Source organism: Hetaerina americana, unplaced genomic scaffold (assembly GCF_022747635.1).
Source record: "Hetaerina americana unplaced genomic scaffold, ioHetAmer1.1.p SCAF_60, whole genome shotgun sequence".
Lineage (NCBI taxonomy): Eukaryota > Metazoa > Arthropoda > Insecta > Odonata > Calopterygidae > Hetaerina > Hetaerina americana.
Window position 1 is genome coordinate 1,181,806 of NW_027287206.1, and position 27,890 is coordinate 1,209,695.

Here is a 27,890-nt window from a genome sequence, read left to right on the forward strand (position 1 = left end):
AGACTGCTACTATTCTAAAACCACTACCTACTTTATATTTCATTTAAGCATTAAAAAATTCATAATAACAAGCTTATTTAACATATCCAGAGGTTAGGAGTTCAATGCATAAAGAGATAGGTATTTTTTTCAGGCCAGTATTTGTCTCAGGTTACCAAAGTAAAAGCATGAAATAGAGATAATGGGCAATGATCAACATGGGAGTGAGATATAGCTGCCAATTATAAATGATGCTTCATTTGAGTGAATCTAGGGAGAAAATGATAAGATGGGCATTGGAAAGGATGGATACGATATTATATCAGCTGGTTGATTTAATAACAATTGCGGAAATTCAAGGTTCAGTTAACTAGTTAGCTATGGAACTAGATACACTGCTGATAGCATTGCTTTATCAATGCCAGTGCGGTATGAAGATTATAAAGAAACAACCATATAAGAAAAGATAGAATAATTTGAACTTTTGTTAGTATTTTGTAAGAAAATGGGAATATTAGCAGAGTATTAGGAGATAAACGCATGCACAAAGTCATTCATAAAGATGGCAGGGACACTATCCAATGAAAATATTAAAGGTAACTTTGACATGGTGCATATTGCTGTATAGTTCTGGAATGGGGTACTAATTGAGGGAAAGAGGATATGGATCAGTTGTAGTCTATTAGGATATGTACATTCCAAAGAACAAAGATGGATTGAAAGATAAAAGAAAAAGGGGTAGTAATTACAGAGAAAAAGAGAAGGTTTTTCCGAGGAATTTGGAGAAGAAAGGAAGAAAAAAGAGGGGTTTTTTTCTTTCTTTCTTCTCCAAATTCCTCAGAAAAACAGTAGACTGGGGAAATAAGGAGAATAAATGAGATAAGTAAGATCAAAAAAGGGGAAGAGAATATCTGTTAAGCATATAGGAAGACTAGAAAAGATACGCATTTTGGATGATGTGATGGAAGTATGGTATGTACATGGTTTGGATGGTGTGATGGAATCATGGTGTGCACATGGTATGTCCATGGTTGTTAGATTGTGAAGCAGAAGAATGTGCTCACTTCTGTGAAAGGTCATTGCACTGTTTAGTGACTGTCAGGGTCTAGATAAACCCTATCTTTCACTGGAACACTACTGAAAGTATATTTTTACTATAAAAAATAAAATCCTAAAATAATTAGGGTTTGTTAAGTCTGATAAGCAAATCTAATTAACTCTAGATGTAATAATCATTTTTCAAGTCCCTTACTTGAATAGGGATGCATCTTTAATGCCATAAAATATGGCATTAATTGTAGATTATATCATTCATTGAAACTTAACAAAAAATAGCAATACCTTATATTAATTATATTGAATGTCAACTTACTTTCATAGTCAGCCCGATGACATTTTTTAAACGAATGCTGGTAATAGACTTTCAGTTCTTTTTCATTAAAGTATAACTTATGCTCACGCCATTTTTTGGAATTGTGAAACTTGATCATACTGGTGCCATTGCAGAGTAATTCAAGGTAGTCAGCGTTGATTTGACATCTTTCTAGGAAAACTGAAAAATAAGTAATGTGTATTTAAAAAATGTTATTGCCAAGATAAATGCATAGCAAGTTTATTTCTTCACTGTCATTTTTGAATTATCTTATATATATTTATATATGTATGTATATAGTAGTAGTAGTATTTAGGGGAGGCAACCAACAGCTGAGGTCATTTGTGCCATAGGGGATGGACAGGAAAGGATGAAGGGTGGAGAGAAACCTGGTGTCGGCATTAGCCTACTTTTTACGAAAGGCACCAGAGGTCCGCAGTTTAACGTCCCATCCAACAGATGGCGTACTCACTCAAAGTACCCTCCACAAAGCACCTCAAGTAGGGATCAAGATACCTCTGAAAATATTCAACACCGCCGGGATTTGAACCTGGGCCCTCTGAGTAGGAAGCCAGTACGATAGCCACCATACCATCTCGATCCCCATGTACCTATTTATGTATGTATGTATACATATACATACATATATACATATATACATACATATATACATATATACATATATATATATATATATATATATATATATATATATATATATATATACATATATACATATATATATACATATATACATATATATATACATATATATATACATATATACATATATATATATACATACATATATACATATATACATATATACATACATATATACATATATACACATATACACATATACACATATACACATATACACATATACACATATACACATATATACATACATACATACATATATACACATATACACATATACACATATACACATATACACATATACACGTGCGCGCGTGTGCGCGTGTGTGTGTGTGTGTGTGTGTGTGTGTGTGTATATATATATATATATACACATATATACATATACATAATGTACACCAAGATAGCACTAGCAAACAACAAAAACACAGAAACACGCAAAAAATAAACACGTATTCCGAATTTTCAGTGGCGATAACCGACATTCTCAGGGGAGAGAAGGAAAAAAGATCCTTTTCCTCAGTTCCTTCTCTCCCGCGTATAAATTTTTTCAAGACATTCTTACATTCGCATACAGTCAAATGTGAATTGATCACGCGGAACATACATGATAACATTCGCTGGGTGCCAGGAAGTGATTGTGGAAATTTCCTGGCTGAAGATTACGAGACCCTGGTTCCTCCCATTCGCCCTCCCCACGAGCTGGTCGAAACAGGTGTCGAAGCCCGCTTCGCATGACGCCACTAACACCTTTTGACTATGGTCTCACCTAGGATCCATTTCACACAGATCTTTTTCCGCATATATATTTGAATGGGGATGGGGATAGTGTGGTGGCTAATGGACTGGCTTCCCACCCAGGAGGCCTGAGTTCTGAGACAGCAGATTTTTTCAGTGGTACCCCGACCCCTACTCGTGGTCCGAGTGTCTCCTTTCATTTAGAGCAGGCTGATGCCGACGCTGGGCTCTCCCATTCTTCCCTAATGGTGCTGATGACTTCAGCTGTTGGTCGCCTCTTTTAATAACAACTAATATATCGGCCAATACAATTGCATCGGATCTTAATTAGGGAAAACATAATCACACTATTTGCGGAGGGGCACTAAAAAAGCTGGCATTCGTCAAACGTATAGTCGGAAGGTGCAGCGAGGAAAAAGTGAAGGAAACTTGCTATTTATCTTAAGTAAGGCTTCACAGTATTGTATGCAACGTGCTTTGGTGGATTGCGGGATGCCAGGTGCATGAGTAAATAAGAGGGAATATATGTAGAATGGCTGGTAACCTACAACTCCTGCCACACGTCCTCGCGACGGCTTGCGGAGTATTGTGTAAATGTAGGTGAATACTACACACATAAATTACTCGTGGAGGAACTGGCTACAAGGAAAATCTGGATATATTAATGAAATTAGGTGGACAATTCATAAAATCAGGTTTACGCATTACCAAGCTTTAATTTGCCAGCCATCCAACGTAGATTGCAAACATTGCCGAATGCTTCGGAAAGTTAATGCGATAGGTATGGGATGAGAATAAACGTAAACAAAACGAAGGATACGAGATTTTTGAGAAATAGGAAAGCTAAAGTAAATGTTCAAAAATAGAAAAAAAGCGAGAGTATGTGGAACAATTTCTTTATTATTTCAATGTTTTTTTACCAAGACGATCAAAGTAGATGTTAGTAAATAAATATAGTAGTTGAGGTTAAATGGGGAGTGCGAGTTGCATTGGTTTAAATATATTCATTCGTCAGAGGCAGCCGTCACAACTTGATACTTGTTCAGGTTGCCCATGCTTCAGACGATAAAAAACGCTTCCCACGAAAGTGTTCCCACGAATTGAAGAATAGAAAAAGTCACATAGAGCTCTGGACAAAGAAAACATGTTTTTCCTCAAGATAATTGCGATTTCGCTGTAGGTTCCGTGAACCCGACCACACACAAGCATGTATTAAGGGCATTTTACGTTGGTAACATCTGAGTGATGTCCAATGGAATTGCCAAGATGTATGATAGTGTTCGTAGAGTTTTTTGACGATCTCTCAAATTGGCACCAGCAGTTATACATGTAGTGTTTCCTTGCGTAAGAGCAGTAACAGTGAGCCCCTGGTCCTCCTCTTAAATTGATTGCATTCCCCATTCAACCCATCTTTTAGTTGGATTAGGGAAGGATAGACTCTCTGCCAGCCTCCCGTATTATTATATAGGCATAGGTATTTAGACGAAAGCAAAATTTCAAAGTATCGTCTCGTGCCACCTCCATCGCTGCCAACTGCACACGTTTCAACGGCTTGTTGCTCAGCGGAGTCACGTCAATGAAACTACTACCACATACACAATGTATCTTAGGCTTGCATATTAAATGAAATTTACACACAATAATCAACAAGAATATAAAGTGTACGATCCTTATTGACAGGTCACGTACAATGTTTTAGGCTAATTTATTAAATATTTAACAAAAATTGAAGGCATTATCGGAACTGAACACGACTCCAGGAGTTATCTGGTAAAAACTGCCGCGAGCTCTCTCATTGAAATAAACGAATAGCCACGGAAATATACACGCAAACAATCGTTTATCCAAACTTCTTTTCCTAATTTTCGTCCGAGCTCACTTCCTTCCGCCAGAGAAATTAGCAGAGTTTTGTTGTTCAATTTGGCTGCCCTTTTTCACACGTTTCCTAAAATAATCCTTTACTAGGAGCATTAACACGGTCTATGAATACCATTTTTACGTGTTTGTTTTTGAGTATAGGAAAAGAAAGCATCGGCTAGCGCGATTAAAGGCGAGTTCAACTCAGATTATAAGTACTTACAAAAGTATATAACAAAACGCCTGAAAACTGTTATAGTTGTTGGGGTTAAATTTTGACAAAATATTATGAGATGCACCATTAATATCGTTGAACTATAAATACTTCAATGCCTGCAACTTACGCTCTCATTCGTATTCTGGAGTGCCTTCTACTTCTGTAGTAAAACTAAAGCACCTAAAACACCAAAATGAGAGAGGCTAATAAAAAAATTGTCTTCAGCTAGCTATAAATTAAGGGAAATTTCAAAAGTATTGCGCGCCGTTAAAAATTATTGCTCTGAGGGAAGTTAGGCCTAATGGTATAGCTGCATACACCGCCCAACTATTCTTCATCGAATGCGCTATTTAAGTTATGCACTGCGCACGTGAATAATAACAACTAAGTCCGCAGAATGTGATATCTACCTGTTCTCCATCCGAGTGCAAAAGGAGATGGTCTTGTGATCTTTGATGTCTTGGTGATTGCGAAATGCTTCCACTTGACAGATTTCTGAAACGCCAAATACTTATTCCTATTCATCGCGTTCTCTGACCAAATAAATAATCTTGCCTCTGGTGTTTGGCCGCAGTAGGTATGCACTATTGAAATCGTTCCCTTGGAGGAGCATGCCTCATCCTTGAAACGCCATTCTTTTTATCGCGCTGTGAAAATTTACTATCTCCATAGAAGAAATCGCATTTGAGCATATTGTGATAATTAATGGGACGCTCAGTCTTTCTAACTTTCCAGTGAAGTCAGACACACTTGCGACACATGTAGGTAGGCACTTATCGAAGTCCAAACAATATTTGTAGCTGCTGATACTGTGACAATCAGGCGTTGGATTACCAACACTCATCCCACCGCGGCTTCGAGATACGAAGTTGATTAGCCTTTGGTGAACCGGCGTGACCGAATTGGGCCATTCCCGACTCGGAGGTTATTACGAAACAATTATGGACTCGTATTTTCGAACGACTTTTCAAGGCCACGGCGCACCCATTTGAAAGATGCGTACTTAAATGGCTACCCACAGTGAGTTCATATCGCAGGGAACTCTTTTAGAGTTAGAGAAAGAGAGCAAAATATTTCGTAGCATGGCTTGAAAATTACTTCGATAGAAGAGGACACAGCATAACAGCATTTAGGCGTGTCTGGGCTATATTGGGGACGAGAAAAGGCGGACGCTAGAAATCGTAAAAAAAGCATTTGTTATCGAATGGTATTCCCAAGACACCCACCCCACACCCTGAGCACCTTATTACGACGGCAGCGCTGGCCAAGACGGGAATATATGTTACAAAAGGGACCTACTTAAAAACCTGTTCCATCCTCAGGCCAAACGCGAATGGATCGGAACACATACGAACTCCATGATGAAAGTAGCGTATATTTCCGTGAGAAAACTCTTACTCGGACTTGTCCACTTCCATTTTTTCTTGCCCTATGAACCCCTATCCTTTCTCTTAACCGTCTATAAACATTGTTGCTCCCATGCTGAGCGATATTTGGATGACTGGTAGCGTTACCCTGTAAATATAAATTCTCAAGTGGCTCCAAAACTCCCTACTCACTGAAGCCAATTAAAATGGCCTCTAAATACGAATGTAAAGAGAAAATAAACACACTTTCTTCATGTGGTGATCGTAATAGTCTATGCTGACTGATCACAATGCATTTTGATAGTAGATATACAGGTTGAAGCTGTAGGTTGAACAGCATCCATTGATTTCACATGTGTGACGTGATCACTCATTCGATCTTAAAGGTAACATCAAGCGCTACGAAATTTTTACAACGGAACCGCTCTTTTTGCTGGGACCGTCGGAGTGTGTATTTCGTAAAATAACGTTATACCTGTAGTAGTTACTATTCGATTTTGCGGGTGATGATAAACGTTAAAATATCCAATAACATCATGGACATCCACGAAATTGCGCTTGCTTCTTCGTACATTTGTAGAATTTGTACTTGAAGCAAATGTACGTGAATGCTTAAACTGTTTGAATCAGTCGAGGGGTTATTATAGATTTTCTTCACCAAACATCCTTCCCTGCCGTTTTCCGACTGCCACACGAAGGAAATAAACATTACCGATTCCGCGCCAGAGTGAATAACCAAATCCCATAATTTCACGCACGATTAGACACGATTCAATTTCCTAGTGCCTGGCACATTTTTTTAATTTTTCAAGACTTTCGCTGGCTCTGAAATTCGTCGAAAATTCTGGAAGACGGAGTTTAAAAGGGACGACCATTGGCTTCGCCCACAACCCGTAAGGGCACGCGCCTACCATGGATTTCACGGAAATAGATTGGAGTCGGAGTGCTATGATTACTCCACACGACGCATCAAGCGATGTTGTTTCCCGGTAAACTGTCTCCACTCAAGATCCCGTAACATTCTGCACATTTAAAAATCTAGAAAATACTTCGTGACAAACACGTTCGCCTTGTGGGATTATATGCTGCTCCATATTCATTTACCCTTCCGAGATGTAGTACGTGCGGGTGGGCACTCTGCTTAGAAAGGGAAAGCTGGTGGCTTTCTGTGCCAAGGTACGAAAAAATGCTTCAAAACGAATTAATTCATACAAAATATGGTTGGAGGATGCGTCCCTCACATGGGAAAACATCATGAGGCTGTATGTTGCTAAACTTGATGCGTGGATTTGGATTGGAGGAGGCACAGCTTGAGAATAAATTAATACGAACAGGACCACGAAAAAGAAAACGATCCTGGAAGTTCACTGCGAGATTGAATGAGAAAGAGACTCAATTATTTATACTCCCGTTAAAGCATTGAAGACGCTTATACTAATCATCTCCAAAAGGAGAGACAGAAGCGGAACGAACCGAATAGAGACTCGGAATATAAGGACCACGTTGGTGACAGGAAAATAATAAAATATAAAGCGGGAGATGGAAGGACACCGGAGGATTTTGAGGCGAATTATAGAGCGTTGTACATAAAAGGGGAGGAAAGCAGGCGAATAGTGGCACTATTATAGAGCATATAGATAAGAATAAGCACAGTAAACATAAAAGCTGGTGAGTAGTAAATTATTATAAGAAAAGTAAAAGCTGAACCAACGAGTTTGATTATAATTCAGGTCCACTATTCGAAAAATATTCTCCTACATCAGAAGCAACATAAGGTGAAATGAAAGATTCTCTACCAATATAAAGTGCAAAATAGCCCATGACAAGAACGTGCTTATGGTGAAAAGTCATCTCCTATGGCCACAGAAAGTAAAAGTGCACATAAGAAAGAAGTTTTTGAAAACATTCGTGAGGAGTATGCCATTTCATGCATCAGAGACATGGGCCAAAGGAAATAAGAAGTAGAGAGGAAACGAGAATAGAATATAGAAAAGAGTCAGAAGCTTGGTCCCGGAGATGAATATTGTATACTAAATGGGCATGTAGCGTATGAAATGAAGAATTACACAGAAGTACAAAGGAGTGAAATACCATATGGAGCACCTTAAATTAAAGAAGAACAAAATGAACTGGAACACATGAACAAAAATTTGTAAAGAAATTGTAAATAGAAGGGAAATAAATGGAACGCCTCGAGGGGAAGGCAAATGGACAACTACATCGTGAAAATAAAGAGTAATATAGGAATGAAGAGCTACCAGGACATAATAGAATCAGCATATAAAATACGAGTGGATCCGAATGAACAACGGAGAGGGAAGAATGGAGGGGTTCCGTCAACCAATAAATAGATTGAAAGGCTGATGACGATGATACAGGCAATTAATCATAGTAAGGGAAGGTAGTATATAATTTACGATCAAGTAGAGTAAATAATTGCAGCTGTCCCTGGGAGGAAAATTTAATAGTCATGGTGGACTGGAACGCGGTCGAAAGGAGAGATGAAAACATGGTAGGGGGACTATAGTTTGGGGAGTGATTTCGGGGATAACAAGATATCTCTCCAGTGAAAATGGTTTAATTATAAATAACACTTAATTTAAACAATACAAAAACAGTAGATATACATGAAAAACGCTAGAGGTGTAAAATGGATACCAGTTCGACTGTATCATGGCAATGCACAGATTTAGGAAGAGAATGATCAATTCACAGTTTCCTATTATATTTTGGACGGGATGAAGGGAGGAAGGAAGAACTCAGATATGAAGAGGGGCTTGTTGTAATTAAGACTGTAATATTAGTCGATACATAGAAATACAATAGTAGTTCGTCTATGTGAGCATCCGGAATTTCCCTGAAAGAGTAAACTACCGTTTAAAACAGAAAAATGTTCACCGAACTCGATGTATCTAAGAATGATTTAAATCCATCGAGGCAAAATATATTGCTATGGCCTAGCCAGAGGAAAACATTCCTGCAGCAAAGACTCTAAATATCAGGATTTAGATCAATGTCTGGTCATTTATTAATGATTTATTGTCATAAAACATCTTTTGTATGAAATGAACTCCATGTTGATGAATTGTACGCTGTTAGCGCTGTTTTGTTTTCGGTGGAAAACTGTTATCCCACTCATTCCCTGCTAAATTAAAAGAGTAACAGCACTTCCAATGGTCGATTTAGAAAAGTGACTAAGAGGTGGCCGCACTAAAGAGAGTCAACGACATGTCAACGAGTACCATGTGTATTATTACCAATTTCATCGTCACAAGGAGAACGCTTTGGCCCTGGAATAGAACGCTTCCATCGAATCTGTCCAAAATAAAAGCTAAATATTTCTGCCATCTCCAACATTGAGGTTCTGCCACGCAAGCTTAAATCACTCCCGAGAGAAGCGATCGCCTTCCACTTGGCCTCGGCTTCACACAAAGATTCTAGGAAATGGAGTTTAGTTGAGTCGATAAGGTAGGTTTTCAATCAATTGAAGATAAGATATTGCCGTCGCCGGTAACAAGCCCTCCATGGCCGCAACCAACGTTCAAGGGCGTGTTACATGTGCCCCCAATACTGGACGTAAGCGTCCACGGCGAGAGTCAATCACGTAGCCCTAAAATTGGTGATCTTGGAATTGAAAATGAGCTTAGGCATTTTTGAAATTAGAGAAATTCGTACGCTAAAATTACATGTGAAACAATTATATTTAATACATGATGGAATGGTAGATAGTGATAATGATTGGATTAAAATGGACCAAAACTCGATCCGGGACTCCAAAGGTGATATGTTTAGCTCGCAAGATAATTTATCTAGCTTTCCGCTGAGAGAACACCTAATTAAGAGTTTGAAATAACTTAAGTAGACATGATAAACGTCCACATTGTGTACCCATCTCTTTCAAAGTCAATGCACAGTCAATAATGGTAAATAATGATCACCTCGAGTATTTGACCAGAATCCATTTAAGCTCGATCATCACCGGGAAATAAAGTGTGCATAATGTGAAAAGATAAAGACGAACCTAGAATGTCCATTGAAGATCATAAACACTTGAACTGAATGAAGTTAGTGAATTTTGTCAACAGAGGAATTATAAGCAAGCATCAAGAAAAGATATCAAGCCTAAAAAAAGACGGGGTAGTCATAATGAAATAGTCCATTATTATGTATAAATGTATGTATATTCGTGTATACGTATCTAATTGAAATGGATTATTTCATCCTGTGCGGTGGCGCAAAGTGATAAAAATGTGATGAAAGCAATTACAGTAAAAGTTTCATTGTAACATAGACTGGTAATCTTTTCGTGAACTATTACCTATAATTACCGTTGGAATACATCAAACATTATTGCTCCATGTAGAAAAACTCTGCTAATGATTAATGACTCATTTCGTCCAGAACCGTCTAGTCTTCATCTGAAGCATCTAGCATTACCCTACTTGATATTATTTTCAATCAATTCTTCTTAACTTCGCGCATCTCAAAGAATCCGCTTTAAATATTGCCCAGCCACTCGAAAAAGACCCCTGGTGGGTCCTGAGTTTCCCAGGCTTCAGGTCGGAGTGACAGTCGCACTTATTGGAGAAACACGATGTGATTAACAATTGTATGCGGTAATCAATTATATTTAACCGTACACTTTTCGATGGCCGTACATTTGTGGCCTCAGCACTCAATTCTCGCTAAGGTACGATGCGAAGGTCCTGAACAAAATGGATTTCAAAATACAGATGAGGATTTAGCAGCGGTAGAATTTCCAGTGATTGCGTCTCCTTTTTTCGCTTCTGGCGTTCGCCACTTTAAAGAGTTACACGGCCAAGAGAAAAGCCTCTTCCAATTGATCTTCAAAAAAGCCTAACTAATGGAGAAATTATTCAATTCTGCATGATACAGCATGTAGTCCTCGTGGACTACAAACTTGACGTGGAGGAATAGCTTGTGCGTTCTGATCCAAAAGCCATTTTTGTGTATTGCCTGTAAATCAGTTACGATTAGCAAAATGACCTGAGTTTTTTTCTTGTCCTTGTTACACTGTTTTTAGGTTTCTCCCTGAATAATATGCACAAGCCTTAAACTTAATCTCCTCCAATGTGTGCCTCATTTTCTTAATGCCGTTTTCGACCACAATCTTCGTTCTCTTTCTCTTGGAGTATTTTCAGACGTCAACCAAACTACTTAAAGCCTCAATTTGTCAGTTATTGCCTCCCTCCCCCCCCCCCATAGATTAGTGTTACTTTTTATGGAGATGACCGACAGCTAAGATCATTGGCGCCATTAGGGATGAATGGGAAAGGAAGAGAAACCCGGCGTTGGCATTAGCCTACTCTAGTCGAAAGGCGCCAAGGGGTCCACAGTTAAACGTCCCATCCGACGGACGTCTTACTCACTCAAAGTACTCTCCATAAAGCACCTCAAGTAGGGATCAGGATACGGTTGAAAAATATTTGCTGTGTCCAGGATTTGAACCCAGGCACTCTCGGTGGGAAGTCTGTGCAAAAGCCACCGCACTATCGCGATCCCAACCCCCCCCCCCACCGAGAGTTAAAGCTCATATCCCTCGAGGCGTCCGGCATAAATTTGGCTCCTGCGAGTCTCCTCGGATCCCGATCGGAACCTTGCCCAGTAGGGGGTACACCCTTCTTTTCCACGTCGACCCCCACTCCCGAACTTGCGAGAGACAATGAGGAGGGATCATTCTATGATGTGATTCCGAAGACGACGAGGATCGTGTCAAGCAACGTGACCATGCGTTTCACGGACGCCGTTCATTTAGTCAGTGTAAGCCTAGCAATTCCATAAATGCGGCATCAAATTGGTCGCCTTGGTGGACTCGGGGAACGTTCTCACCCAGTCTTGTATGCAATAAATGTACACGTTTAAACTCGGCCTGAGGATCCATACAATCAGTCGTATGAACCTAATGACAATGTTTAACGCTTGATTTCTCCAGCAAAAGGTACTTGTAGGAAAATAACCACTAGTAATTTGTGCAGTAGTAGTTCTTCAGTCAAATTATTGTTGATAGAATGCAAACTGACTCTCATGGGGAATCTATGAAAAATTAACCTGCCGAATTTCTTCTATCTAAAAGGGAGATAAATTTTCAAGTCTAGTAAGTTTTACCATAGGAATCAAAGGTATCCTGTTTCAATCAAATGTACAGTGGTAACATTCGTCTCCATCATGAGTCATGACGACGTAATTGACGAGGACCCCCAGCGAAAGTCGGACAATAATACTTTTTACAACTCGTAAATGGCCTTTGGCTGTGTTATACCATTCAGTGGATATGACTACTAATGTGCATATGTACATGTAGGCCAATTTTAGTTCCAAAATAGCTCCGAGGAAGTATAAAAAGAAGAAATGTTTTGAAATGATTAGTGTACAGTCTCATTATGCAGCATATTGTAACAAGAGAAGAAAACAATTAGATGTCAACAATATTGGGGCAAAAGGTATAATTTTGTTTGATCGAACATTGAGTCCATAAGGCAAAGGGCTGTCGAAGTACAGGAAGTAGGGAGGCAACTAGAAAGAGGACAAGGTGCGCGCACCATAACAACGAACGATATCCTACGCACACAAACTTGTAATAGCTTTCACCAAACTATTAGTAAATATCATTAAAATATTATATGTTTTGTACGTGCAGAAGGAAAATAATGACGTGTTTTGTCTTTTTAAAAATTTGTTTTCAATATTAATTATAGCTCACCATTACTTAATTGAAATGCAGATAAAAGCATAGATACAGCGACATTTCAGAGAGGCGGCTGGTGCTCGCTGGATAAAGTTTCGATCTCCAATTGGACTGGATTAATGATTATGGCACAATGCAGGTGTGAACTTCTAATCTTAAACGTACCCCTCTTCTGCAGGGGATAAAAAACCCAAACAAGACAGCGGAAATACAGGTTTGCCGGTGGAAAACAAAATAGGAGTTCTTAGTAAAATTTCGACATTCCAATAAGAGTAGAAATTTAATTGATCTTTGAGATAGAGGGTACTTTCTTGGTATCGCTACACAGGTGAAGAATTAGGATAAAAAGTATCTAAGAAACCAGTAGAATTAACGCAGTTTACTAGAGTTTTATTGGCATCGATTGAAGAGACCTGGGTCACAACCGATCTCCTGTGAGGATACGCTTCATACAAGGATACGTTAAAAGCGACCCTTTAAATATATACTCACGTGTATATTAAGAGGTCGTATTAATATGTAATGGTGATCGTTTTGCATAGTGAAAACTTCTAAGCAATATTTATGTAATATTTTTATAAGTTCATCGAACTAGGCGTTGCACTCCTGCTAGGTTCAAAAATTAAATTATTATTTTCGACAAAAGAACTTCCGGAAATAGTGTAGTCTCTGGAAGTCGATTCTTTCAAAACCCAACTGCGCAAATTCTTTCGGAAATCTTGGTGTGATAAAGAACGGTCTTAAGTAGCACCCATCTCGATTCCATCGTACTGATGTCGACTATTATATCAGGACAAACTTGAAAGTTCCGAATTTGTGTAAATAGAAGAAATAGTAGTTGGGAGACAGCAGAATGAGTTGAACGAAGAGACCTTAACTGGAGAAGGAGGGGAGTCGATGGGGGAGTGAAGGAGAAAGAAGGAAGGGGGTACGAGCTAAATTATCGGCGAACAGGTTCCACTGTGGAATAGTGTGTGATTGATTTCAAAAAATTGTTTTATTTGGAATACAAGTAAAAGGCATCTCTCGTTGGAAAAAGATGTGGATAATACACGAACAAGCAACTTTAAAATCAGAATTTTGTTCAAGAGTGTTAGGGAAATGTGAGCCGAAGGTATTATCATTATTAGACAGTCCTCTCACTTTTGATTTGTTGCTACAATATGAAATACCCACCCCATGAACAAAAGCACTGATGCAGTGGAAGGACTTGTGCGTTCCGATGATCCCTAGAGCCGCACTGGTGGGAGCAATCAAGGCTGCTCCTGGTAGAGTCACCCATGTCAGCCAGACAGGTCGAATGGTAGGAACCAAACGAAAGGTAGTCCGCGCAACGTCATTACATAAGAAAATAAAGAAAAAGAACTGTAATAATGGGGAATTGGAATGCTAGCACGATGTTGAGGAAAGGAATATTTGAGAATATACATTGAGAGATGGAAAGAGGAAATATAGATATTTTAGGCTTATGCGAGGTGAGATGGAAGGATAGCGGGGATTACCGGAGTTATAGCTATTGAGTTATATACAGCGGAGCGGACGAAAGCCAGAGAGGTGAAATGATAGTATAGATAAAGGTTGGGTAGAAGTTTAGTAAATATAGATCTAGCGACTGATTGAATATCATTAGTAGAAGTAAAAGTGGAGCCAAGTAGCATGGTCATTTTAAGGTCTGCATGCCACCTAGCAATCATAGGGAAGAAGGCGGCAGAGTAAACGATCGAATAGGGCAAGTAATTGCGGATTTTCCTGATTGTGAGTGGGGATTGGAATGCGATGGCACACGAAGGAAGAAGAGATGGTAGTGAGGTGGGGGACTACGGGTTAGGAACAAGTATTGACCGCGGGGAGAGGGCGATAGAGTTCTGCGGGAGACAAGGGTTAATCATCACCAACACTTAACTTAAGCACCTCAATAAACGTAGGCAAACATGCAAACATCCTGGGGATTACAAAATATATCAATCAGACTATAATATTTACACGGAATAGCGTATTGATTCACAGTTTTCCGATAGCGGATACGAATTTAGATCATAACTTAGTACTGATGAAGGATAACGTCCAATTCAAGAAGATAAGACAGGAGAGGCGGGCCTGGAAATGGAATGTAGAAGCATTAACTAGATTGAAAATTAAGGAGTATCAACAGGCTGTAGAGAAAATCACGAGTGAGGGAAAGGAGCCGAGTACTACCGAGGAAAAATGGGAATATATCAAAAAAGGCATATCGAAAACCGTACGAGTAAAAGAAATTATAGGAAATGTTAATAGGAAAAAGGACAAGGAAACCATGGATCACCGATGAGATGATTATAAAGATAAATGAGAGAAGGAAATAGAAGAATGTAAACACAGAGTTAGGCAGAAGGAAGCCCAAAGCGTTTAATAATGAATTGAGACGGTGACAAATAGAGCAAAAGAAGCGTGGTGAAAGGCACAGTGCGAGGATATGAAAGGTTTGCGAAGGAAGGGTAAAATTGATATGCTATGCGATACGGCAAGGTTTAATCACTATCGAGAAGTAAGAAGGGAAGATCTGGGTTAAAAATGAGAGATAAGTTGGGTAAAATAATAGTCAAGCTAAGGAAGATCCAAGAGAAATGGAAGAAATATATAGGAGAGCTGTATGGTGAAGAACTTAGCCCAACAAGCATAAATATAGGAAGATATACATGTACGACGTAGATGAAGAGAGCTTATATCCAAGCTTAGTCGACAATCAATTAGAAAAGGGCTTAAAAGGAGGAATGTAAGAGAGAGAGAGGACAAGATGATATGTACTTCATTAATTTATTTAACGACTCATTTTATTGTGCCGAGATCGAGACTTAATAGCCCCTTCTTTACGCGGGAATCGAACCCACGACCTCTGAGTAGACGGGTGAGGGCGTTACCCTACCGCCACCGGGACCGGCCGGTAACCATGGAATTAGGTAGAAGAAAGTACAAAAAGAAAAATAATAAACAGAGGCGGGAAATGTTTGCGAAAAGAAGCGCCGAGGATATGGAAAATTTAGAAAGGAAGGCTGAAATGGACGCGCTGCACATAAAGGTAAAAACACTCTCAGGAACTAAGAAGAGAAAATCCATGCAATCAATCAAAAATGTCTGGAACCAAAAAATATGGAAGAAAGATGGAAGGTATACATAGAGGAAATATACAGTAAAAACAATATGCCAGCAAGCTTAGACAAAGGAAGGGAATATGAAGTAGAGGAGGATAGCTTATGTCCAGGCTAATTCGATGGCGAGATAGTGAGTGTATCAAGGGAAACCAATTCGTAAGGCCATGGGGGTGGACAACATTCCCACGGAATTACTTAAAAGGTTAGGTCAAGGTGAGAGGGTGAGCTTCACGGACTAACTGGTAGTATTTATGTGAGTGAAATTTGGTCGGAAGACAATTTCAGATCAGTGTTAGTTCATTTTACGAAAAAAGGTAAGGCTAAATCACGTGAAGACTACAGAGCATTACCCACTGTCCTGAGCAATACCCACCCCATAAGTTTGGTATTGCAGGCAGCTGAAGTGGTTCTCAGGATAATTAACAAAAGGATGGTAAACAGGGAAAATGATTGCTAAGGCAATGATCAGTTTAGGTTCATATGGCGGAGAGGCACATGTGACGCCATGATAGTAATGAGATCTGTAATATAGAGGAACAAAGAATGCAAACAGGATGCTTATGCCTGTTTCGTAGATTTCAAAAAGGCTATTTATAGAGTGAATCGGGAAATACTAATAAATATAATGCAGGAAATAGAAATCAATTAGAGGGATAGGGAACTGATCCGCAACCTGTACATGCATCAGACTTTTCGGGAACGAGTGGCGTACGAAATGTCCTGATTGGCAGTATAAGGAAGAGGTGTAAGGCAGGGGTGTAATTTATTTCCAGTGCTGTTCAACGTATATAGGGAGGACATGATCAAAGAGGCATGAGAAGAACTGGAGACAAGGATGAAACTTGGTGGGGAATTCATGAAATCAGTTAGGTTTGCTGATGACCAATATTAGGTTTGCTGATGACCAATATTAGGTTTGTCCGTCAGCCAAGGGGTTGCAAGCATTGTTGACTGAATTGGAAATTCAGTGCGATAGATATGGGATGAAAATCAATATAAATAAAAACAATGGCTATTCGATTTTCCAGGAAGACAAAGACTAAGCTAAACATTAAAATAGGAAGTCAAAATCTAGAGCAAGTTGAGCAAATTACGTATCTATAAAGTATTTTGGACGAAATTGGTCAAAGTAAGGGCCATACGGAGAATAAATGCGTTAGGCAAGGAAACTTTCACATGAAGACAATTGATGACAGGGACGCTGAGTATGGATGTTAAGAACATACTCGTTTACAGTTTCATGTGGAGCATAGCTATGCACGTTGAGGAAAAATTGTTATTGAAGTAGGATGATAGATGTATATTGGGGGCTTTTCAAATGTTGGTTTGAAGGAGGATGGAGAATGTGAAACGGACAAAAATGAAAACAAATGAGGAAGTGCTGTGTATGGTGGGGAAGGGGAGAGAATTGTCGGAAGAAACCATAAAGTGGCAGGAAAAGTCGATGCAAAGCATATTGAATGGCCATGCGATGTTGAAGATAGTGACAGAGGGAAGAATGTTGGGCAACTAGGAAAGGGCAGAAAGAGGATTAGGATGTTATCCTATGGAAAAATGGGTTTTAATTAATTATGTATCGAAACGTTTGTAAAAGAACACGCAAGCAATGGTGGGCAGCGTCCTTTCTCACTAAACGTGCGAAGGAGATGATGATATAATACGATAATACGCATCTTTTAAGAGTTTTATGGGGTAATGAAATCAGCCTCCAAGTTTGTGGCCGTGGTCATTTGCATCAATTATGATTGCGGCGCTGCCGTGTTGGGGGCGGGAGTCGTGGGAATGAAACTCGAGTGACATAATTAGCATCAGCTTGCTTAATGCGAAAGGCAACGAGGCCCACGGGCGACGCTGACTGCTGCCACGCCTCGCGCCTCCCTCCAACGCCAGGGGGTCGAGCGCTAAGAGCGGGGAGGTATCTACTGCGCAAGTGTCCAAACTCCGACGGCAGGGAAGTGACACGGAGAGATATGTGACCGGAAAATTTGACAATGGAGTGAAAATGTTCAGTAGGACATCACTCTGATTTTAAAGTAGGCGAACAGAGGGACACATGCAATTGCGCCGCGCGCGGAACTGAGACCCCGCTGCTAATGTGAGCACAGGACTCCACACGTGGTTCCGTCCACCTGCTAGGACGAGGGCCCTCCCCCCAAAAAAGGAAAGGGAGGGAGAAGGGTTCCAGCCATACTCACCCACGCCACAATTTCCCTCCCAAATCCCGGTCCCTCTATCTCATTACGTTCCTCTTTTCATAAGTGATGATTTTCTTTTTCACGCCACAGGTGTGAGGTCTTAAGTCAGTGCGGAGGGGCGACAAAAGAGATTGGGTCCAACTAAGAAGCATCGTACGTGATGTTCGCATAGCATCGTATCGGGGTACGCTGGAGTAATTTGCCCTTTCAGCTCTCGTTTTAACTTTCTTTCCCTCGAGTAGAAAGAAAATCCGCAGGGAATGTTTTAGATGGGGTTGTCGAAAGGTATCACAAGAGACTAAAACTCGGGATGATAGTTTAAGTGCCTATATAACAACGAATCAACATCAAGTTTTGGTGAAGTGCGGTAAGAGTTATCAAGAAATTTATGAACAGTTGACAGTTGTGTACGATGATAATACTCTGAAGAAAATATCCGTTTTCAAAAAAATTTGTTGTCTCAGGCGTAACTTTATGGAATTTGCATAACATATTGAAATGTATTGAAATAATTGACTTTGTAATTCCACACACTTATGTGTGAAAAGTTTGAAAAGTGTGTGAAAAGTGTGTGGAATTACAAAGTCAATTATTTCATTACATTTCAATATCCGTTCTCAAGTTAATTAAACGTTTCAAAGATGGCCGACAAGACGCCACGGTGGATGCAAGGACGGGACGACCTTCAACCACCTGTGTTGACGACAACATTGATCGTGTGCGGTACCTTGTCCTTACCGATCGTCGAAAAACTGTCCGAATGATTGCTGATGAACTGAATTTAGAAAATCAACGGTGCGCAGTACTAGTTTAACCGACCGTGATGGATGGGTCCTTCACCATGACAGTGCACCTGCACATTCAGCATTGATTTTTCGCCTGTTTGTGGCAACATATTCAATCGCCATCCTTGACCATCCCCTTATTCGCCTGATCTCACCCCCTGCGACTTTTTTCCTATTCCAAAAATGCAAAAATGTGATGAGGGGATAACACTGGGAAGATGTGGACACAATAACGCAAAAAATGACGAGAAAAGTATAAAGCCTAATTGCCGAGGACTTCCAAGGGTGCTTTCAACAGTGGAAAAGAAGATATAATAAGTGCTTAGCGACGAATGGAGAGTATTTAGAAGGGGACAAAATCGATGTAGACTAAATTTCTATAGTCTAAAGTTGTCATAGTCTCAGTTCGCGAATTTATTGGACAAAGTAGTATATATATACTATGTGTGTGTGTATGTGTAAGTATATATATATATATATATATATATATATATATATATACCATAAACACAGTAATCAACCCCAAGGTCGATTTGGTAGGTGATGGCAGAGCTCACCCAGTACTAAGCCCGACGGCGTGTGAAATTCACACATCAGGGTAGGGGGGCCAGTTCCTTTCCCTGTGCCGGTTATGATTTCCCAGGAAGACCTGGTACCCGAAAAATCACATAGCTTGGGTAGAGCTGCAGGTGCCCAGACTGCCTTGCCCGGGAAACGAGCCCGGGACCCTCCGGTCAGTGATCCAACACTCTACCCCCTGGACTACCGCGACCCACTCACATATATATTATTTTATTAGGTAATCTAATGGTTAAGGTAGATTTTTGGATGGACACAGCTACTAAATAAAACATTTTGTGACTCCTAACAGAACACTAAATCCAGCATCCTACTCTATATCAGGTCCCTCTTCATCTGTGAGTACTTTCTTCCTCCCTTCATCCCGTCCAACATGCCTATCCTGTTCCTTCCCTTTCCTTGTTTGCCTAATATTCTCCCCTCAATTACAGTCTTCAACATCCCACTGCCGGTCAATACCCCGGTCAATTATATATACCTGTATATATATATATATATATATATATATATATATATATATATATATATACACACACACACACACACATACACGCATATATATAATATGTGTGTATATTTCTATATATATAAAAAATACACACATATATATGGTTAGAGCATCCGCCCGGCAAGTGGAAAGATCCGGAGTTCAAGTCCCGGTCTAGGAAATATTTTTACAATTGTGATTTGCCTGATTCCGCCTTCCCCACCGCTACAGTGTTCGTCCTTTATATGTGTTCCTATCCCTTTTCCTTTTATCTATTTCCATGTGAATGAGATTTGTTTGCCGTTTGGGGGATTTCGTGTTTGAATGTGTGTGTGGGGGTGTGTATAAATAAATAAATATATATATATATATATATATATATATATATTTGTACATAACTTGTTACGTTTACAAAGTGTACCTATGCATATAAATACACATAAACACGCATGTATATGTATATACATAAGATCTATCCCAAAAGTCGGACTTATTTTTTCCCGGATACGCGGACGGCAGTTTCTCTGGCAGGTATCAAGCGAGGGGAGTCTCAAGAAAAGCTGGAGGTTGGTGGCAGTTGGCTCCCAGCCTTTGCAGACTGCGCACCGTTCGTCTGCGAAACCTCTATTACGTGACCTCGCTACGCTCCGTCATAAAATGGTTATTGAAACAGCTAAAAGTCATCAAATTGCCACCTCAAAATTTTGCGGGAAGCTTGGTAAACCAGGCAAGAGACTCATGACATGCTCAAGGCAGCTTGTACTTACGCCATGGGTAGATTGGGTGATTTTTGAGTGGCGCAAGCTGTTCCGGGATGGTAGATAAGATTTTGAAGACGCCGAACGTTCAGGACACCCTTCGACCTAAGAGAGGTACGAAAATCTTGCAAGAGTGAAGGCTTTGTTGGACCGGGATTGCTGACTAAGTTTTCGCATTGTTTCTGATGAACCCTAAAAGTGATGTGCAACGATTTGTGACCGAAAACATGGGCATGAGAAAGGTGAGTGCGAAGTTAGTGCCGCAAGTGCTAACGGATAAACAAAAGGAGACTCGCACGCGGACCTATCAAGATCTTCTCCATCATGTGAGTAAGAATCCAAATTTATAGACAATGTTTTTACTGGGAGCGAGCATATGAATGCATGGTCCGACACGAATAAGGCCTCAGATAAGGCCGAAAGCTCATACAATCGAAAATGTGAGCGTCCTTTTACTTGTTATAATTCTTATTTTGTGTTCTATCGTGCCGTTCAAATGCGTGTATATATATATACTACCTTGATCAAAAATTTCCCGGAATTTATTCAGAAAATTAAAAATACAAGTTTATTCATCTAAATCTATATTGTCCCCTTCAAAGTAATCCCCATCGACTGCAACACACTTATGCCAGCGCTTGATCCAATCCTCGAAACATTTTTTATATTCGGTTTTCGGTATGTCCATCAGTGCTTCCTGCGATTTTTCCATTACTTCCTCTCGGCTGCTAAAACGCGTTCCCCGTAATGGTTTTTTAACTCGATTGAACAGAAAGAAGTCACAGGGAGCCAAATCAGGTGAATTCGGTGGCTGTTGGATGGTATTTGTTGCATTTTTCGTCAAAAAATTACGAATAATGATAGCACTGTGCGACGGTGCGTTATCATTGGTGCAAAATCCACGAGTTTTCTGCCCACATTTCTGGTCTCTTTCGGCGAATTGCTTCACGCAAACGTCTCATAACGCCCAAATAATACTCTTTGTTTACTGTCTGGCCTTCTGGCAAAAATTCATGATGCACTACACCGTTGTAATCCATGAAAACCGTCAGCATTGCCTTCTTTTTTGACTGAAAACGACGTGGTTTTTTTGGTCTCGGCTCATTTGGTGAACGCCATTCACTTGCCTGATGTCTGGATTGCGTGTCGTACTCATAAACCCACGTCTCGTCTCGAGTAATGATCCTTTTGATGAATGTGGGATCGGATTCAGCCTCGCAAATCATGTCTTTTGCGACGTCAACACGGTCTCTTTTTTGCATGAAATTGAGGTCTTTTGGCACCAACTTTGCTGCTACACGACGGAAACCCAAATCATTAACCACAACGTCTTGGGCGGATCCATAGGCAATGTTCAAGTCCTCCGCTATTTCTCTGATGGTTAATTTGCGGTTATTGACCAACATTTCTTTTACTTTATCAATTTTTTCACCGACTTTCGATGTCGATGGTCTGCCACTGCGTTCATCATCTTCGATTGACTCACGACCACTTCTGAACCGCTCGTGCCACTGGTAAACGACCGTTTTTTTTAGAGAATCGTTGCCGAAACACTTTTCCAACATTTCCAACGTCCGTGCGCCACTAAATCCGTTTTTTACGCAAAATTTAATACAAGTTCGTTGTTGCAAATTTAAATCCATTTCTGAAATTGTAAAAAATCGCCAACACACACAGAGATAGATGTACTCTTGGCTACGTAACTTTTGCAAATGTCAAGTTATGACACTAAGATTTAAAGGGAATATCAACAACAGATGTACCAATTTAACAAAAAAAACAGAACTCAAATCGGAACGATGGGAGCGCCACACGGTGGTTATTCCGGGAACTTTTTGATCAAGGTAGTATATATATATATATATAGTTATTTATTTATTTATATATAAAACTGATATATTTTTAAAACAGAACCACAAAGAAAGGACACCCACATATGCGAGTGTCACGCCTTTTTGTTTCTAAGTTTTAAAAATCTATATCAGTGATTTAATATATTTATGCGTCGCCGAAGAGCGTTCTATTTCGAATATATATACATACATATATGTATACATATATATATACATATATATACATATATATACACATATATATATATATATATATATATATATATATATATATATATATATATATATATATATATATATATATATATATGTATGGTTCTATTGTGCTTACCACAAAAACTTTAGAAGTTATCAACTGGTATGGTACGCATTTACTCCCGGCTTTGACGCATGAACTGGTTATATTAAGCTGGGGTCAATGTGGACCCATGCCTGGTTCAGTTTCTCTCATGGTAAGAGGGACCACATGAAACTAATTGAAATAATGCACAAGTAATTGCTATTATCTTTGATTTTCCATTAAAACATATTCTCACGCAACATCATCCCTCCCACTCCCATGGAAGCAGCGGTTGGCCCTCCTGCCTCGCCCCTCCCCCCTTCTTTGCCATTCTCTCCCACGCTGCCGCCGTGCCTTTGGATTTCCGCCAAGTGCTGGCGAAATCATGCTCACTTCACCATCCGCCCTACACGTAAGTCCGTCAATTACGGGTACGTGACGTCACGTCAGGAACATTCAAGATACTGGCGCAGAGCCAGACAACCAAAAAGACAACGGGGAATCTTCCGTCTTATAAATTATACACATCTTCCGAACAAATATATATATACATATATATATGTATACATACATACATATTTCTACATATATATGTAGATATACAAATACATACACGCACATATATATATATATATATATATATATATATATATATATATATATATATAGATATGTATAAATACATACATATATATACATATATATACATATATATATATATATACATATTCATGTTTATACATATATATACATGCATATATAAATATATATATACTTATATAAAAATATAATCATTCACACGCAAATAGATATTAAGGAAAGGGATAGGAAAATATAAAAGATGAACACACTAGAGGTATTAGAGCATCGGCCCGGCAAGTTGGAAGATACGATGCTCAAGTCCTGGTCAAGGAAACATTATTGCACTTTGTGATCGGCTCGATTCCGCCTTCCCTGCCTTTACTGTGCTCGTCTTTTATGCGTATTCATATCCCTTTCCTAAAATCAATTTTCATGTGAATGAATATTTGCTCGCTATATGGCGGTTTGTGTGTTTGAATGTGTGTGTGTATGTATATATGCATGTATATATGTATGTATATATGTATGTAAATATGCTGGGTTATTTACTTCCTATTCCGAGATTCCAGGTCATTTGGTGGTAAAATTTGACTGCGTTGCTTCGGACAATGAGTAGGGGTCCTTTTTTAGAACTCGGGGAAGGGAAGGGGAGGGGACGGCGTCAGGTGCGACACACAGCCCATCATAATTAATTGGAGGAGTTAACCTTGCGACCGAGGGCCTCACGTATTCACTAAGAGAAATTATTTTAGGATTTAGGAATTAAATTACGCTTCATGAAATAACTCGCCCACCTCCATGGGCTGCAACCTTCACTTGGTCGTAAGACTTATGTCTCTCTTTGACTAATAGAGCTCCGCTATCCAGTGCAATGATGATTCCCCTTGTTGATTCACTCACAGTCGGTCGGGTCAAAGGTTAGGGACGAGACGAAAGGTAGTCCACTCAGCGTCTCTCCCTAAATGAGGCGGCTTCTAAGTGGCCTGACCCCAGTGGAGTGACCATTTCTATGCCAATTTAAAAATATTATGGAGGAAGGCAACGGAAACCGCCTGAATTATTCATTCCGTGAAATGATTATGGAACTTAATATGAAAATAAATCCTGACTATTATGGGACTAGACCCGCCGGGCCGTTTGCTGTGCACGGCAACAAAGGAGGCAACGTCCCCTCGGTCGTCACAGCACGAAATCCTTTTTCGGCCGAGCTATATGTCGTTAAAAATGAGAGCAACAGAGGATCCGTAACTATTGGGCGTTGGAATGTTGGGATGAAGCTGCGGACAAAGTTGGAAAGCATCAAACGAGAAATGGAGAGCGAAAATATAGGCATGTTAGGCCTGAGCGAGGCGAGATGGAAAGATACCGGGTAATATTGGAGCGATTTATTATAGTATTGACACCACAAAACGTTGCAACGATACAGTTACACAGAAAAATACGGAATAGTACAATGAGCTTTTTTGCCGACGACGCTACGGTTTACAGAGATATCCGTAGTTCTGATGATACGGTAGAATTATCAGACGACCTGTATACAATACAGTGTTATTGTGTTACATGGCAACAGGAATTTTACCGAAAAAAGTGTGTTGTTTTACATTTTTGGAATACGGGTAGTAAAATTCCGAATACCTACTGAAGCTATTAGAGCGAAACTGAATCGAAAATACCAAAATAGCACGTGTACACGTGTAGACTCAATTAAATACTTAGGCGTGATTCTTACAATCCCTCGTGGGCGAAATATATACGTGGAATATGTGGACACGCTGAATTTAAATCATAAAATTAGGATGTCAAAAAATAACCAAAAATTAGGATTCACGTACATAGAACTGAGGAATTGTGACGAGAAGTTTCCAGAGCAATGCTATCTTTCGCTAGTTAAGCCTCATTTAAAATATGCAGCCAGTATACGAGGTCCTCAAGGTGTCAATTAATACATTTGCTTACACCCATTTTCCATCGACGTTTCCCTTAATCCTTGTGAATATATTCTCGCTGCTTGGCGGGTTTATTCCTACCGCTTTCTCAGCCTCCTAACTTTGTCTCAAACCCTAAAGATACAAACACTATAGGGTGCCATCGATTGCAGTTCCCTCACTTACTCTATCCTCCAAAGACAGGGCATAAAATCTCTCCGCTTTGACTCCGCCCCACATCACACACTCCCTCTACCGACTCCCTTATCCACCAAAAAGAATTACTATTCACAAAAAATTCCTTTACCTTCCATGATGAATTATTCCTTCAGTTCACTGTCTGTCCACACAGTCAACCAAACTCTCCATACGCCACCTTCTATCTACTCTCCTCCATAACAAAAATCTTATACCACACTTCTGGGACGGCTACATTGATGATATCTTCTTTCCTTGTCTTCATTGGGATGAAATATACCCCACAAATATTTACTACAAATCTCAAGTCTTCCTTCCGCATAGTTTTCACATCCTTTATCTCGCACTCCTCTGCAACATTATTAGATATTGAAATTTTCCTTCGGGACAATATATTTACCTCCTCCGTCCGCAAAAAAAAACCAACAAGCCATGGACAATGCCTAAATTTCCGCAGTCATCACGCATCCCACACCAGAGGAGCAATAACATTTCCCCTCTCCATTCGCGACCACCACATAAGCAATGAAGCTCCCCACAGCAATCTTCTTGACAGATTCTAAAGGAACTTTATTCCCTTAAAATTATAACCAGTCCATATTATCCGCCTCCAAAATTTTCCCCCTGATTCTTAAAAGCTTCCCACAACTCGCATTGGCAAAGAAGATTCTTACAAACACCAAAAACGAATAGGGACAATTGAAAAATTAATTTCAGGAATCCACCCTCTTGCTCCATCGTTTACGTACGTCTTGATGTATTTTTACCCTTTTCACCATCCGTCTTCGGATTCGGCAATAGCTGTGATTCACTTCTAAAGTTTACGTGGAAAATATTTCAATTCCACTCCTGCCAAAAAATCGTGCCCGTCGTCGCGAGTTCACTTTTGACGTGCTCTTAAATGATGGGGCATTTTTTTTCTTCGATTCACGGAAAAGAAGTGAGAGAGAGAGCACGAAAAAGAATCCAGCAGGAGAGGTCCAGAGCATCCGTTTTCACTCCGTTAACCGTTTTGAACTCATGGTTTGGTAGCATTGCCTTGTAGAAATCGCGAGGGAATGGAAAAAAAAGTTTCTCGAGGCGCCTTTGTTTATTGTTTCCGACGAATTCTGGGTCCCAGCCGTATAACACTATCGTGGTGACGTCGCAATTCGTTGGGAGTGGTATTTTTCCCCCCATTCTGCGTTGTAAACAATACCACGCACACCTTTCGATATCGCGTAAGCGAGGGAGGAGCGGGTGAACGAAACGGAACTCGCCTAATACGTAACTCGCCTTCCGGATTCAGTGCCACATATCCTTTTGGATTCACGAAATGAACAAAAAGACTACGCCCACAACGAGCAACTTTTCGTCTCGGATATTGCGAACAGAAATTGGAGACGATGCACTTTTCAACGGAGCGTAACATACCATAATAGGTGAGGCACATGAAGAGGAGATGTGGGCGTGGGATTTTGTCACGCCACGCACATCACGCTAAGGGCACACACGAGCTTTAGCCTACAGAAAAAACATACCTTGGCGATCCTTCGGCTTTCTTTGCATTTCTGCAACTTCCTTCATCTCTCCGTCGAAGGATCAGCTAGCTCCATGCACTGCCCGCTTCGCTCCAGGCGCCTCACGTAAACTTCCCGTCGAGGCTCACCTCCTCAGCGAGGTCACCAAGTAAGGCGCTTCAAATATTCTCCCGCAGATGTCGCCACCACCAGAGGCCATAATACAATTTGAAGGTTAAGAGCCTCTCTAACCTTAATGCGGTATTCCCCGCTTTACCCAAAGGATGAGGACAGAGATTTCGACATTGGAGTTAGGGCGGATGATTAGGAGTCCACTACTCTAGTTGGAGGCATCCCTCCGAACCTCAGTGAATGACTATTTCCGAACTTGTGATTTGGCAAGGGCCATGTGGAGCTGAAACTTCCACAACCGTAGATCATTTTGAAGTTGGGAGTGAGTTAGTGCCTGCATTTAATCGCTCTTGGTCATGGGCAGTTACGTCATGACCAATTAAAATTTCTCCCTTAATAGCTCTGGTGACTTGAACTGTGGTCTGTGGTGGAGGCTTTTCCGGTTCGACGATTGGGTAACAATGGATACAATCGTGCTCCGCAGGATTATTCGCGATATGATTCGATGGATGAATTATGTGCTCGCTAAGTAAATTGGAAATTAGGCTTTCAAATTCTTCCGTCGGCACCAATCAAGTGTGGAGTGATAA

The 27,890-nt window shown here is 40.1% G+C and overlaps 1 protein-coding gene across 1 annotated transcript in view; it reads right to left on the reverse strand.

The window, feature by feature from the left end:
• The window catches only part of LOC139695599 (1-phosphatidylinositol 4,5-bisphosphate phosphodiesterase delta-4-like), a 47,745-nt gene extending 20,405 nt beyond the window's left edge, over window positions 1-27,340 (reverse strand). Inside the window, exons 1-2 of the mRNA XM_071594399.1 lie at window positions 27,190-27,340; window positions 1,352-1,531 (exon numbers count right to left, since the gene is read on the reverse strand). Of these exons, the coding sequence (XP_071450500.1) occupies window positions 1,352-1,531; window positions 27,190-27,235 (226 nt within the window). The 5' untranslated portion in view covers window positions 27,236-27,340. The remainder of the gene's footprint in view (window positions 1-1,351; window positions 1,532-27,189) is intronic.
• Between the last annotated feature and the right edge of the window lie 550 nt (window positions 27,341-27,890).